This window comes from Psammomys obesus, unplaced genomic scaffold, assembly GCF_907164565.1.
Source record: "Psammomys obesus unplaced genomic scaffold, mPsaObe1.curated_primary_1811, whole genome shotgun sequence".
NCBI lineage: Eukaryota > Metazoa > Chordata > Mammalia > Rodentia > Muridae > Psammomys > Psammomys obesus.
In genome coordinates, this window is record NW_026590062.1 from 30,809,280 (window position 1) to 30,825,027 (window position 15,748).

The 15,748-nt window shown below is 35.0% G+C and overlaps 1 protein-coding gene across 1 annotated transcript; it reads right to left on the minus strand.

Moving 5' to 3' along the window:
- Positions 1–14,254: 14,254 nt before the first annotated feature.
- Positions 14,255–15,412, minus strand: LOC129676130 (olfactory receptor 8H3-like). The gene is given in 3 exon segments (XM_055606443.1): positions 14,255–14,577; positions 14,580–15,212; positions 15,376–15,412. Coding segments are annotated over 3 exon segments (993 nt in total).
- Between the last annotated feature and the right edge of the window lie 336 nt (positions 15,413–15,748).

Here is a 15,748-nt window from a genome sequence, read left to right on the forward strand (position 1 = left end):
GACACTTATGTGTCTTAGTTTCCAACGCTATATTTTGTGTTTCTGTTTTTTCTCTGAATAAAGGTTTCTATGCTCTACACTGTGAGATATCACTTTTCTGTTTTCTTCTAAGCTTAGGTAATTAGGCGACACGTATGTGTTTCAGTTTACAACACTGTGCATTGTTTTTCTGTTCTTTCTTTGGATATGAGTTTCTGTGTTCTACACCATCAGATACTAGTGTTCTGTTTTCCTCTCAACGTAGTTAATCGGGCGACACATATGTGTTTTAGTTTACAACGCTGTGCTTTGCTTTTCTGTTCTTTCGTTGAGTACAGGTTTCTGTGCTGTACAGGTGAGATATCACTTTTCTGTTTTCTTCTAAATGTAGTTAATTAGGCGACACATATGTGTTTCAGTTTACAATGCTGTGCATTGCATTTCTGTTCTTTCTTTGGATATGGGTTTCTGTTTTCTACACCATCAGATATTAGTTTTCTGTTTTTCTCTCAATGTAGTTAATCAGGCGACACATATGTGTTTTAGCTTACAATGCTGTGCTTTGCTTTTCTGGTCTTTCATTGAATACAGGTTTCTGTTCTGTACAGTGTGAGATATCACTTTTCTGCTCTACTCTAAACTTTGTCAGTTAGTGACATATATGTGTTTCAGTTTACAATGCTATGCATTGTGTTTCTGTTCTTTCGTTGGAAACGGGTTTCTGTGTTCCACACCATCAGATATTAGTTTTCTGTTTTCCAATCAACGTAGTTAATCAGGCGACACATATGTGTTTTCATTTACAACAAGGTGCTTTACTGTTCTCTTCTTTCGTTGGAAACGGGTTTCTGTGCTTTACGGCATGATACAGCAGTTTTCTCTTTTCCTCTCAACCTAATTAATCAGATGACACTTATGTGTCTTAGTTTCCAACACTATACTTTGTGTTTCTGTTTTTTTGTTGAATAAAGATTTCTGTGCTCTACACTGTGAGATATCACTTTTCTGTTTTCTTCTAAGCCTAGGTAATTAGGTGACACGTATGTGTTTCAATATACATAGCTGTGCATTGCGTTTCTGTTCTTTCATTCGTAACGGGTTTCTGTGTTCTACACCATCAGATATTAGTTTTCTCTACATAGTTAATCAGGTGGCACGTATGTGTTTTAATTACAATGCTGTGCTGCTTTTCTGTTCTTTCGTTGAGTAAAGGTTTCTATGCAGTACAGTATGAGATATCACTTTTCTGTTTTCTTCTAAACCTAGTTAATTAGGCAACACATATGTGTTTTAGTTTACAACGCTGTGCATTGCTTTTCTGTTTTTTTATGGATATGGGTTTCTGTGTTCTATACCATCAGATATTAGTTTTCTGCTTTCCTCTCAATGTAGTTAATCAGGAGACACATATGTGTTTTAATTTACAATGCGTGCTTTGCTTTTCTCTTCTTTCATTTAAGTCACGGTCATCCTCAGGGGCCAATTTCTAAGCAAGTTTGCCTTGATGATGAGAAACATAGTTCAAGGAATAATTGATCCAGAGTTTTCCAAGCCCCAGAGTGAATAGAATGACCGAGTCTTCCCTTCTGGTCGATGTATTTGCAATGCACAGTGGTCATATACAGTCACTTCTATTAGTTTCGAGGAGAGGGTATGTTTACAGATATAGTTTCGTATCCATAGTATGCTCAAGATTACACTTATAAAGTTTTCAGTGAGATGTATTTTAACATCAGAAGACTGAGTCTATAAGAATAAGGTGCATTAATTAAAACAGTAAGCTACAATAAAATTTCAGTACACCACACTTCTACAACGTGCTTATGTTTTAATGTTATAGTGCTGATAAGCCCACTTTGTATGTAATCAGGTTATATTCTTCCTTAAATGAGAACGATTTAAACTATTTAAACTATAAATTTAAACTATGGTTTAAATAAAGCTAATTCTTTTTGAAGAACATTTTCCCAGAGTAAAGAATGAAAAATAAACCAAGTCATTTTACACAGAAGAGAATTGGAATAAAAGACTCTTGCTATTTTTTCATCAATTTGTGGTGAAATTAGTTCCTTTACATATATATTGACTCCTTCAGAAGTGAATATGCATATCCCAGAATTTTAGGAGATTGCTTATTGTTATGGACAGAAACTTATTTTGTACATTTTACATCTTCAGTGGATTTTTGTGTGGCCAATGAATTTTAGCTATTACTGGCCAGACAGGGTAATTTGTAGAAACCAGCATCCAACTATTTGACAAACAGGTGACTTTGATGATTTCAGATGATGAACAGCTAAAGCTGGCTTTCTACATGGTCTTATCTTAGTGTACTCCCTACTTATCAGATCACCTTGACAACGCTCTACTTAGATATTTTCACATTTGTCAGTGTTGCTTACATGCAATCAAGGTCATGACAATAGGACCAATATCATCTCAGTATGTAGTCATGGTAGAAGACAACATGTTTTCAGAGTTTATGCTCTTTCACTTTACATTAAAGGACATTGACTAAGCCCTATGTATACCACTTCATTCTTTCTGGAATTATTTTTACTATTGAAATATATTTAGATTTTATTTAATTCATCAGATGATAAGCATTATTTTTCAAATTTTACTTAGTTTTTCAATTAATTGCATTATTATGTATTTATAAACAGTGGTTTGAATAACATTATCATCTTGACATTCCCTTCTTCCATCTCTTGTGCCTTCCCGCAACCCCCACCTCTGATTTCTGATGCTGGTTACCTTCCTCTTCTCCAAGGGTCTCCTTGTAAAATTGTGTGCTCTTTTCCCAATTCCACATATGAGGGAAAACATAATAACTGACTTTCTGAATATGGCTTATTTCACTTGACATGATGTTCTCCATTAACATGTACTTTGTAACAATAATCGGCAAGAGGTCTGGGTCTAACTAATATCTGTGGAATACTGAATTGTATATAGATGCCAGAATTTCTCTTTCTTCTCATCATTGGTTGTAAAACAGTCTGATGCATGGCTTGACTATAATGAAAATTACAGCGTAATTGTGCAGCTAAATCTGATAGACAGTGCGTGTGTTTTTTTTTCAAGAGTACTTTTGGGATGATGTTGTAATATGAATAATATCACAATTTTTTATTATTGTTTTCCATTCTTACATATATTTTCATTTTATTTTTAAATTATTCTTTTGCAATTTTATTGCACACACACAAATGTAGTTTTATTTTATTCCTTATTGTACTTTCTCTTGTCATTCTCAACAAAACATTTGTTCTTAATAGCATGTCTTTTTTCTATTTGCACACCTTTCTGGTCTGTTTTGTTGTGATCCACTATTTTTAATCAGCATTGTTTTTGTGAGCTTTGCCACTCATGCTTATTTGCTTGAGCAAGGGCAGTTTACTGATGACTACTACTGAGGAATATGGTTTCCCCATCTCAAGCAACCACAAATTCCCTGTAGCTCCTTAGCAAGATGTGGGGTCTTATGCATTTTCCCACCTCCGTGATGAGATGTTGACAGCTTAACCTTTTGAGGTAGTCACCATTGGAGTGAGTTCATGATGAGATGTTGACAGCTCTAACCTTTTGAGGTAGTTACCATTGGAGTGAATTTATGATGAGTTGTTGACACTTCTAACATTTTGAGGTAGTCACCATTGGAGTGAATTTATGATCAGATGTTGACAGCTCTTACCTTTTGTAGGTAGTCACCATTGGAGTGAGTTCATGATGAGATGTTGACAGCTCTAACATTTTGAGGTAGTCACTATTGGAGTGAATTTATGATCAGATGTTGACAGCTCTTACCTTTTGTAGGTAGTCACCATTGGAGTGAATTCATGATGAGATGTTGACAGCTCTAACATTTTGAGGTAGTCACTATTGGAGTGAGTTTATGATCAGATGTTGACAGCTCTAATCTTTTGTAGGTAGTCACCATTGGAGTGAGTTTCTGAGTGCAATAGCCATGCCATGTTCTAATTTTTGTAGTCCTCATTCGCATTCCCTTGCTCTTCCATTGTGCACTCTCTTCCACAACATTCCCTGGACCTTGGAAGGGATAATACAGAAACCCAGTTTAGGTCGGAAGATTCAAAACTCATGTATTTTCAGAACTTTACTTGATGTTTCTCTGATTTAATAACTTCACACATAAAGCAAAAACCTTTGTGAAGAAGACTGAAAGTAGGAAAAATCTGTTTGTAGAAACATAAATACTAGTACCTACAAATTTGTTTCTTGAACTCTATTCTAAAAGTGCTAGAAAGTTGAATTTTCATGTTTATTTATTCTAGAAAATTTTATATTCATGCCTATTTATTCCATGGTCCAATCATAATTTTAAAGTGTTTTGTCCAGTCATCATAGTTTTACATAGTTTCTTCAGTTTCATTTGGTGTTGATTTATGCTTTTATTTGGTATTGCCTGTTAAGAAACTATGAGTTTTATATTTTTTATCTGTTAAAACTTGTTTCATCAGATGCTGAGACTTATGGCCAACCTTTGAGGAGATTGCAGGGAATCTTATGAAAGAAATAGGAGTTAGTAAGGCCTTGAGGGGACAGGAGCTCCACAAGGAGAGCAACAGATCCAAAATATCTGGGCACATGGGTCTTCCCTGAGACTGATAGTCCAACCAAATAGCATGCATGGAGATAACCCAGAACCCCTGCACAGATGTAGCCCATGACAGTTCAGTCTCCTAGTGGGTTCCATAGTTATGGGAACAGGGACTGTCTCTGACATGAACTGTTGGCCTGCTCTTTGATCACCTCCCCCTGAGGGAGGAGCAGCCTTACCAGGCCACAGGGGAAGACAATGCAGCCACTCCTGGTGAGATCTGATAGACTAGGATCAGAAGGAAGGAGAGGAAGACCTCCCCTATCAGTGGACTTGGGGAGGGGCATGTATGGAGAAGGAAGAGGAAGGGAGAGATTGGGAGGGGAGGAGAGAGGGAACTACAGAAGGGATACAAAGTAAATACAGTGTAATTAATAAAAAAAATAAAAAAAAAACTTGCTTCATGCTATTAAACTGATAAAATTTGGATAAAGTTCTATGAATTGCTTAGAAAAGTGTTAAATGGAGTAAATATACTATAGATGCTGTTCAAGTCACATATTTCATAGGTTATTTTTTAGGGTTTTTGTTGATATTTTTGTCATTGTGAATTAGGAAATATGCATAGTTCAGAAAGCATGGAAAGAGGAAAACATTTAATGTATTGGAAAAATAATATTAATAACTTTATTATTAAATTTCTGGAAAGAATTAAGCAAATAAATCTAAAACTGTTAAACATGTAAACCTGTGTCACAATACATGTTGATAGTTATACCTATTTTCATTCACTAAGGATACAGTTACTAAGAAGCAATATATACCATTCATTTATATTTCAGAAAAAAATTAATTCCTGAAATAATTTTAAGTTCCTTGAATGATGTGAAAAATGAACCCCTTTCAGCAACAGCCAAGCAGTGATAATCTTGGTCTTGTGCCAGTTTTATGCAGGTTAGCCGGAGATGCTGTGTGTTTGTGAGGGCGATGATATTATCATATTCATAAGAAAACATTTTCTGGCACCGTTCTCTATACTCTGGATCTATTTTCAATCTTTCCAGGATATTTCTCGAGCCTTGGAATAGGGGATATGGATGTCTCACTTAGGATTGAGCAATTGCATTCACTTTATTCTCAGCAATTTGATGAGGTGTGAATCCAGTACAAACCTCTGCTCACTGTAAATAGCAAGGTTTGTGCATACAGTTGGTAGAAGCTCTAATCTATGGGTTTAAGCCTAAATATTCAGAAGATGTTAAGTAATGCACACTTGATGAAACAAAAGCAATAGGCCCCTCTATGGCTTTTAGAGCAAAGAGCTATTAACAGGACAAGTCATTACTTCTCCCAAGTGGAGTAGGCCCTGAATACAATCAGAAAATGATTATCTATAGCATGGTAACATCTTTCCAGACAAGTCAGTTTTGTAGTACATGTAGCAGCCGCTGGATAAAATCACTGGAAACTTTTCTCATCGGGATTTTTTCTTTAAACACAAATGACTGTAGCGCCTATAATTACATGCCTGAAGAGTTGTAATTTCATCTACTACAAAGTCATAGGTGTAGGATCTCAAGGCTTGTCTGAGCAATTAAGCCTGTTTGATAGTAAAAGAAGCAAAACATACACCAAGAAACATGTTTCAAAGTCAGAATACACGCATAGCATCTGTTCCTATGTTAAATTTTAAATAGGTAAGAAATGGATGAAGCAAAGCTCTATTGATACTTATGATGCTATAATATCCATAAGCATACAATATATGGCAAATCCGGTATAAATAACAAGAGATTTTTATCTGCATTGTTATGAGTCATATTAAATATGTGCTATATCATCTTATGTAGACTATAAAGTATTGAACTTGATTTTTTGCTTTAAGATTTAGCTTCATTTGTGTGAGTTCTTACATGAGTTTATGTGTACCATAAGCATATATCACCCAGGAGGACAGAAGGTGCTGGATCCTTGGATTTGAGGTTATAGAAAGTTGTGGCCAGTCACATAGGTGCTGAGTACCAAGGCCTGGTTTGTTGAAATAGCAACAAGTACGTTTAATGCCTAGCCATTGCTTCAGACCCAAATTGAATCTGTTAGTTTGAGATTCAATTTCTACTGTTGTCAGAAAATAAGAACTACTGATGTTAGGATTGAAATGAGAAATGCCATTACTAGCCCTTGCACACAGGCAGATATTAGAAAATATTATGTATTTCAGTAGCCTTGATAGTTGCATAAAGGTTGCATTCATTAAACATACAACACAAGAAATAAGCAATGTAAATAGTCTATTTAGATTCTTTAGTATTTAATGAGAACTACTGAAAAAAAAAGAAGCATTTTTGAGTATAAAAATTTATTCTGCATGAAATTCAACATAATCACACAGTGGTTAAAATAGGTGTATATTAGCATGTTTATTCTATATTATATGACTAATATCCACTTATAAGTGAGTATATATCATCCATATGTTTCTGCTTATGAGTTACCTCAATCAGAATCTTTTCTGATTCCATCAAATTCCCTGCGACTTCCATGATTTCCTTGTTCTTAATAGCTGAGTAGAATTCCATTCTGTAAATGTACTACAATTTCTGTATCCATTCTTCAGTTGAAAAACACCTAGGTTTTTTTTCAGTTTCTAGCTATCATGAATAAAGCTGCTATAAACATATTTGAGCAAATATCCTTGTTGTGTAAGGTCAGACAGTAAGGGAGGAGGACTTTCCCTATCAGTGGACTAGGGGAGAGAGATAGGGGAGGAAGAAGGAGGGAGGGACTGGAGGGAGATGACAGATGAGCTATGACTGGTATACAAAGTGAATAAATAGTAAATTACAACAACAACAATAATAAAAAGAATTACAAAAAATGTTGGATATAACAAAATTTCAATAAGATTCTCAAAACTTAGTTTGAACAGCTACACATGATTACAGAAGCCTTCAAAGCCAGCCAGATGAGAGATGAAGGAACATATCTCAGGGTCCAAGGTCATCTTGGCAGCACAGTAGATTGGAGCCTATACTCACCTAAGGAGGACCATGTATCAAAATATAGCTTAAATCTGCTCTTGAGCATGGGGCCTTCCTTAATGGAGAATGATAGACATCCCACTCAAGAAAACGGATGTTTTTCTCTCTCAGCAAGTGTAATTTATGAACTGTTCCTTTGCTGCTGCTGTTTTTCACTGTCTTGTTTTGTTTACAGCTGGGATACAAAGTAAATGAACTGTAATTAATATAAAAAATAAAAATAAAAAAGAGATAGCAGGGACTTCAACTTGGGTGAGTAGAAAAAGAGGCTCTGGAAAAATTTGGGAGAAAAAAATGATAAAAATATAACATTTATATAATACACACATATATGTATATCATACATACATATATATATATGATGTGGTTTAGAGCATAGTTGAGTAGCAAACAAAACATACTATTTTTTATGCCTCAACCTTTTTTTTGTGTGTGACAGAGTATTTTTAAACAGTATACTCTAGCCTATACTCAATATGTAGCTCCAAATGTTCTTAATTGTTGCTAATCATTTTTTCTGAGACTCTTGCACGGTGGGATTGTAGGTATTCGTCATCACACCCAGAGAGCTGAAGAATTACTGTGAAACATAAGCAGATTTCTGCCTTGGTGTGATGCATATATTCAAGCAACAGCCCATTTGAAAGATATATTCTGTTTTATTATATATTATATGTATATAAATATATAATTACATATATACATACAATCTCATTATTATATCCATCTCCTTATTTAAATTAAATATATATGTGTAAAATCATATGGCTTTATATATTATATCCACATATATTATATCCATCTATCTGTAATATATCCATATTATATCCATATATATTAAATATTTATATATATATATAAAGTCATATAATTTTCTTGGAAACTGTAATGAAGGGTTTCTGTAATTTTAGATAGGCTTCTAATTTGTATCCTTAAAATAATGAAATTGTAGAGGTATATAAATACAAATATTTTATACTAATGAACATAAGTTGTAACTACATAATAATATTATAAAAAGGCACCACAGATGATAGAATAGATTATAATTATTGCTTTGGGTTTCCTGCTGGCCTGAACCAGGTGGTAAAAAACCATTGCTGAAGTCAGCATGCATTTTAGTTACAGGATAAAGACGAATCAAGATAAATATGTGGTAGAAGATTATGCTTTGCTGCTTGTTAGTGTACACAGCAGTTGAAGGGACTGTGTATACCTCAGGCTGCTGGGGATAGAAATCTCCATTGATCTCACCTGCCTGTGGACCCTATATTTTATAATACCCGACTGTCAGGAAAGATATATCTGCTCTTACAATAGCGGCATGAGTATTTTGGGAGTAACCATTTTTATATTACATTCGAGGCTTTCTTTAAGAATCTATACCTGGTACATCAAATCTAGTAAAAAAACAAAACAAAACTATTTTTTTTGCACTAAATAGTGCAAAAAAAAATACGGTTTTGAAAATAACAGGTCCTTAGGGCACAAACTGACACCATTTTTTTTTTTCCCATTTTGCTGAATGGACATATTGTCAAACTGCCTTCTAAATGCCTATATTCATAGACTAGTGTTGCTTTAAGACTTTAATAAGAGTCTTTTTTGTAGTAGGAAATTGTGAAATCAGAGGCTTATATGTTGTATAGTGTTCTTGTGAAATGTATATAATTTACCCTTGTTCATTCAAATGTTTATTTCTCTACCCCACTATCTGATTTTAATCTGGACATTGCATTGTGATGCTTATTTTCACCTGTCTCAACTTTGTGTAAACATGCCACCATTTGTTCTCTATATTGTCATTTAAACAACCAGCCCCAATGCTGAGCAGTTTGAGAGAATAGGGTGAGACACCCTGGTCCAGAGGGGAGAGAGAGGAAGCAGGGCAAGCAGAGGTCAGCAGGAGGGAACTTAGAACTATGAGGAGGGTCTTGGAACCAGGAGTAAAGATAGCCAGACCTACGATATAACTAAAAGCAAGTATAATGGGTGAAATCTGAATGGGAGAAAGTTTAGGATGGAGTAATTATTGCCCAAAATTATGTTCTAGGTTAATTAAATAAATCCGAGTCTCCGTGTGGTGATTTGGGTATACAGTAGGTTTAGGAATAACTGCTGTTTAACTAAAAGATATGTCAATAGTAAATATTAAATACACACAACACTTATATGTGACAAAAACATACTAAGAATAAGTGACTGTTGAGAACTGTCACTCATTTCACAACCATGGAACCTTGCAGAAGAGTGGTCAAGAGCAGGACAAGGGTAAGAGGATCAGGACACATGCTGTGAAATGGCTGAGGCCATGAGGACAAAGCAGATATCTTTAGGAGCTTTCTTAGACCTTTCAAGTTTCTGCCATGTGTGTGGCTGGTGTCTCTGAAATCCCACTTCTCCATGATAATGATCAGTTAATGATTGTCACGTTCAGGCTGTCATTTTCACTGATACAGCCATTGCTGACTTGCTCATGCCAGAAAATTGTCTTTCAAGTAACACATTTAGGTCTAAGAAAAAAATATACAATAGCACACTAGTTTGGAAAAAAAGTCAGAGGAGAATTGGGTAATGGGGGTTTAATAACATTTCGTATATATATGACTTTAATATATATACGACTAATAAAATTTCATATAAATGCAAGTATATTTACATATACATGACTTGCAAATAAGTTTGGAAACAGAAATTAAACAATTGGAAAATAGACTATATGCTTAGAGAAGGAAGACAATTCATATTGTAGTTACAGTACATGGACATAAAATTTTATTATAATCAAATCTGAGATGTACAAAATACCTCCTTGTCAATTATTTGCTCTTAAGTGTTTTTATTTATAAAATGTAAAAATAAAAAAAAACATGTTAATTTTTTATTAAGAGTTTAATTTCAAACCATCTAAAAATCCTAAACCAACAAAGTAAAACCAGTGTGATATTATGCCAGAGGTGCTTCATCTGTCTCAGAATTAAATGGCTTCCAAATGAACTGTGTGTTTTGCATAGAAGATACATTTTTAATGTATCAGTGCATGAACAATACTAAATTAGACACAGGATTTTTTTTTCATACACTTAGAAAACTATCATTCCATAGAATGTAATGGCAGCCTAAAGATTTAATTTTTTCTTTAACTATTTATTTTTATTTTTATTAGTCATTTTTTTTAATATTAATTACAGTTTATTCACTTTGTATCCCAGCTGTAGCCTGCTCCCTCATTCCTTCCCAATCTCACCCTCCTTTCATGATCTTTTCCCATGTCCCTCTCCAAGTCCACTGATAGAGGAGGTCCTTTCCCCCTACCGTAGGACACTAGCCAATCTGGTCTCATTAGGACTGACTGCATTGTCTTCCTCTGTGGCCTGGTATGGCTGCATGCCCTCAGGCAGAGGTGATCAAAGAGCCAGCCACTGAGTTCACATCCTAGACAGTCCCTGTTCCCCTTACTAGGAACGCACTCAGAGATTGATCATGAAAACATTTATGTCAAGTCAGTACCTTACTTGTCCATGTTCATTGTCACTAACTTACAACTGCCAAGTTATGAATAAAGAAAATATGGTGTGCTCACAGACAGAAAGTAATTTATTCAATGTTGAGAGAGAGAGGAGAGAGAGGAGACAGAGAGAGAATTCTCTAAAGAGAAATTATAGAATGGCAGAGAAACACTTAAAGAAATGCTCAACCTCCTTAGTCATCAGGGAAATGCAAAGAGATTTTACATTAAACCCATTAGAATGGCTAAGATCAAAAACTCAAGTGACAATCCATGCTGGAGAGGGTATGGAGAAAGGGGAACCATCCTCCATTGCTGGTGGGAATGTAAACTTGTGCAACAACTTTGGAAAACAATCTGGTGCTTTCTCAGATAATTAGGAATAGCGCTTCCTCAAGATCCCCCTATACCACTCTTAGGCATATATCCAAAATACACTCAAGTACACAAAAAGGACCATGTTTGTAGTAGCTTTATTTCTATAATAGTAAGAACCTGGAAATAATCCAGATGTCCCTCAACTGAGGAATGGATACAGAAATTGTGGTACATTATACAATGGAATACTACTCAGCAATTAAAACAAGGAAATCATGAAATTTGCAGGCAAATGGTGGGAACTAGAAAACATCATTCTCAGTGAGGTATCCCAGAAGCAGAAAGACACACAGGGAATATACTCACTCATAAATGGATATTAGACATATAATACAGGATAAACATACTAAAATCTGTACACATAAAGAAGCTAATAAGAAGTAGTACTCTGGGTAAGATGCTCAGTCCTCATTCAGAAAGGCAAAGAGGATGGACATCAGAAAAGGGAGAAAACAGGGAACAGGACAGGAGCCTACTACAGAGGGCCTCTGAAAGATTCTACCCTGAAGGGTATTAAAGCAGATGCTGAGACTTATAGCCAAACTTTGGGCAGAGTGCAGGGAATCTTATGAAAGAAGTGGAAGATAGTAAGACCTGGAGAGGACAGGAGTTCCATAAGGAGAGCAACAGATCCAAAAAAATCTCGGTCTAGGGGTCTTTTCTTAGTTTGATACTCCATCTAAGGACCATGCATGGAGATAACCTAGAACCCCTGCTCAGATGTAGCAGAAGGATTTTAAATGAATGAAGAATGGGTCAAAGAAATATAAAGGGAATGAAATATATTTTGTTTCTATGTGTCTTACACAGATATGTGTTCCTCATTGATTTAGAACAGCTTATACATGGTTGTTTATAATTGTTACAGTGTTTCCACTTCTTTTTAAATTTTTTCTTTATTATTACTATATATTGCAATTTATTCACTTTGTATCCCAGCTGTAGCTCCAGCTACAGTCCAACCCCCCCCATTTCCTTCCCCTAGTCCAATGATTGAGGAGGTCTTCTTCCCCTACTATATGACCCTAGCTTATCAGGACTCATTAGGACTGGCTGCATCCTCTTCCTCTGTGACCTGGCAAGACTGGACTACTGGAGCGGGGAGGGGGTGGGAGGGAAGGGGAGTGATTAAAGAACTGTCTCCTGAGTCCATGTTAGGGACAGCCCATGCTCTCTTTACTAGAAAAAAAAAAAAAACACATGGAGGCTGAGCTGCTCTTGGGCTACATCTGAGCAGGGGTCTAGGTCCTTTCCATACATGGTATTTAGTTGAGTCATCAATCAAACTTGGGGCAGAGCACAGGGAATCTTATTAAAGAAGGAGGACCTTCTTATTAAAGAAAGAAAGACTTGGATGGTACAGGAAATCCACAAGTAGACCATTTTTCTACTTTTTAAAAACTTTAAGTATTTTCCAAATAGTTACAAGCACTGGCATATAGAGTTTTATTTACTTAATTCTCTTTAATAGCTTACTCTAAATTATTGCTGTGCATTTCAGAGAATGTTCTATGATAGACATAATATTTGTTTGAAATGAGTGAATGTATTTAGTGTACAGCAAGTCTCAGTAAAACAACAAATAGCAGGATAGGTAGACATATCAATTGTAGGATAGATGGATGGATAGATAGATAGATAGATAGATAGATAGATAGATAGATAGATAGATAGATAGAAAGGGACAACACATAATATCTAGACCTTAAAATAGCCAACTGAAAACAACAAAGTTAGTATCTGTATGAAAAGCAGATGGCGGTCCCAATAGAGAATAAGTGGTCCCCTGATTGAGATGTCCAATAAAAACTACAGATAGCAACAGATGTCTGTTGGAAATGGTTAACCTTCTAGTGGTTCTCAAAGACACAATGTGACTATCTACTATTTTCTTTTATCCCTGTCAAAGTGTTAGGAGAACAAGACTATCATTTGGGACCTTGGTGGATGCTTTGAGACAAACATGCTTGGCTTTGAAAGTGACAGGGAAACACCACTTACAAAGACAACTAAACAGTAAACACAAATGACATATAACAATTTACCAATATAATTTACATTACAAAATCAGAGAATTACTGATTGTATTCTTTCTAGTGTTTTCCTGAACTAATGAAATGGAAAATTATTTGCAAAACATACTAGATAGTTTATAAGAAAAGGCATCATGAATATAAATTATTGCAAATTAAATCTTAATGATTTAATTTGTGATACTTAATTTAATTGTGTACTGTGATTGCCAGGCTTATTGTTCCATCACATGCACCTAGATTTACTGTTTATATTCTGAAGTTGGGAAAATGAGGCTTAAATATTCATTTATCATTTCATAGCTAACTCATTAATCCATATACTATAAAAATGATTCTGAAACTATTGATTATTGTGTCAAAGTTACCTTTTCCATAGTGTGAATAATTAAAATTTAATGTGTTGAGTTATGTGTTTAATGTGTTTAATATAGGCTGAAAATTAAAAATTTATTATTTTTTAACAATAGATGTTTTCAAAAACATATTTAAGCCACAATTAACGTGTTTCCCATTTCCCAAATAAAATAAATTTTAGAAACCACAGTCTTCTGAATGGCTAAAACAGTGTTTGTATAAGAGGAGCTCTACAAATATAGAAGTCAGGTTGTCAGTTGCATTTAGGAAGACAAAACAAGTCATATTTCAGGAAAACAGGCTGTCAGATACATTTGGACAGGCAGACAAGAGAGATTTCAATATTAAAAAAAGAAAACAATAGTTTAATCACTTAGCATCACTGTGAACTTAACTACCTTGAGCTGTCCCATTTCTTGATAACTTTACCGACAGCATTTTTCACTTCTTTGTTTCTGAGACTATAAATGAGTGGGTTCAGCATGGGGATCACAATGGTATAGAAAACAGAAGCCACTTGATCCTTTCCCAAGGAGTAGGACTTACTTGGTTTCAAATAAGTAAAGATCAAAGCTCCATAGAAGACAGTGACTCCCAAGAGATGAGAGGTACAAGTAGAGAAGGCTTTGTGCTTTCCTGAAATAGAATTGATCTTCAAAATAGTAGAGAGAATAGACACATAGGACACAGATATTGTAATAAGAGACACCATTAGATGGAACCAGCAAAAATGAACATAATGATTTCAATATTACGTGTGTCATTGCAAGAGGGTGCCAAAATTGGAGTTGTGTCACAAAAAAAGTGATGGATTACTTTGGGTCTGCAGAAATGTAAGGTGCTCATGCATAGCATATTAACAGTGGAGTCCATAGTTCCAATCATATAGCAACCAGTGATAAGGACACTGCAGAGTCTTGTGGACATGACAACTGGGTAGTGGAGAGGGTTGCATATAGCTACATACCGGTTGTAGGCCATTGAAGCAAGAAGGAAACACTCAGCAGCAGCCAAGAGCACAAAAATGTACATTTGAGTAAAACAGCCAGTACAGGAAATAATCTTAGTGGAAGTCAGCAGATTCTCTAGGGTTTTAGGTGTGATGGTGGTGGAGTAACTGAGGTCTAGGAATGACAGGTGGGTAAGAAAGAAATACATTGGAGTGTGAAGCTGAGTATCTAGATGGATTATCAGCATCATGCCTGTGTTCCCCAGCACAGTGACCAGGTATATCAGGAGAAACAGTAGAGCAAGGACCCTCTGTATCTCTTTGGAATCTGTCAGCCTCATGAGGATGAAGAAGTCAGGCTCATTTGTGTAATTCAATTTTTTCCTAGCAAATGGCCCTAAAACTGATGAGAAATCAAAGGCAATACTAAACTGGAGTAACTTTAAAAAATAGTTTTGTTTAAATTAAATATTGGTATATTTGTAGTTTTGGTTGGCTCAATATTGATATTTCTTTTAGAGTATAAGGATGAACAAATTCTGAAAATAATGAAGGTTATAACTCACATTTGGCTTGGATATGATATAACACAGCATACTCCATGTTTAAAACAACCATGGAAATATTCTAAATGATTTTATTTAATAGCACCTAATTAGTATAGAATATTTGTTTGTAGGTACTACTGGCATGCATTCATTTTAAATGAAGAATCTAGAAAGGTCAAATAACTTACCAGAATTGTATACAATGAATGCTGTCTCTTTGGTGTTTTCTACTAGTTATGCTCAAAGGACTATAAATGTGATGCTGATTCCTGTATATGACTACTCATCATACCCTAATTACTTACTTATTATAAAACAACTTTACAGATTATCTGTTCTTTGTTCATTTTTGATGTCAGTGAAAACTTATTACAATTATATTTTACTTTTT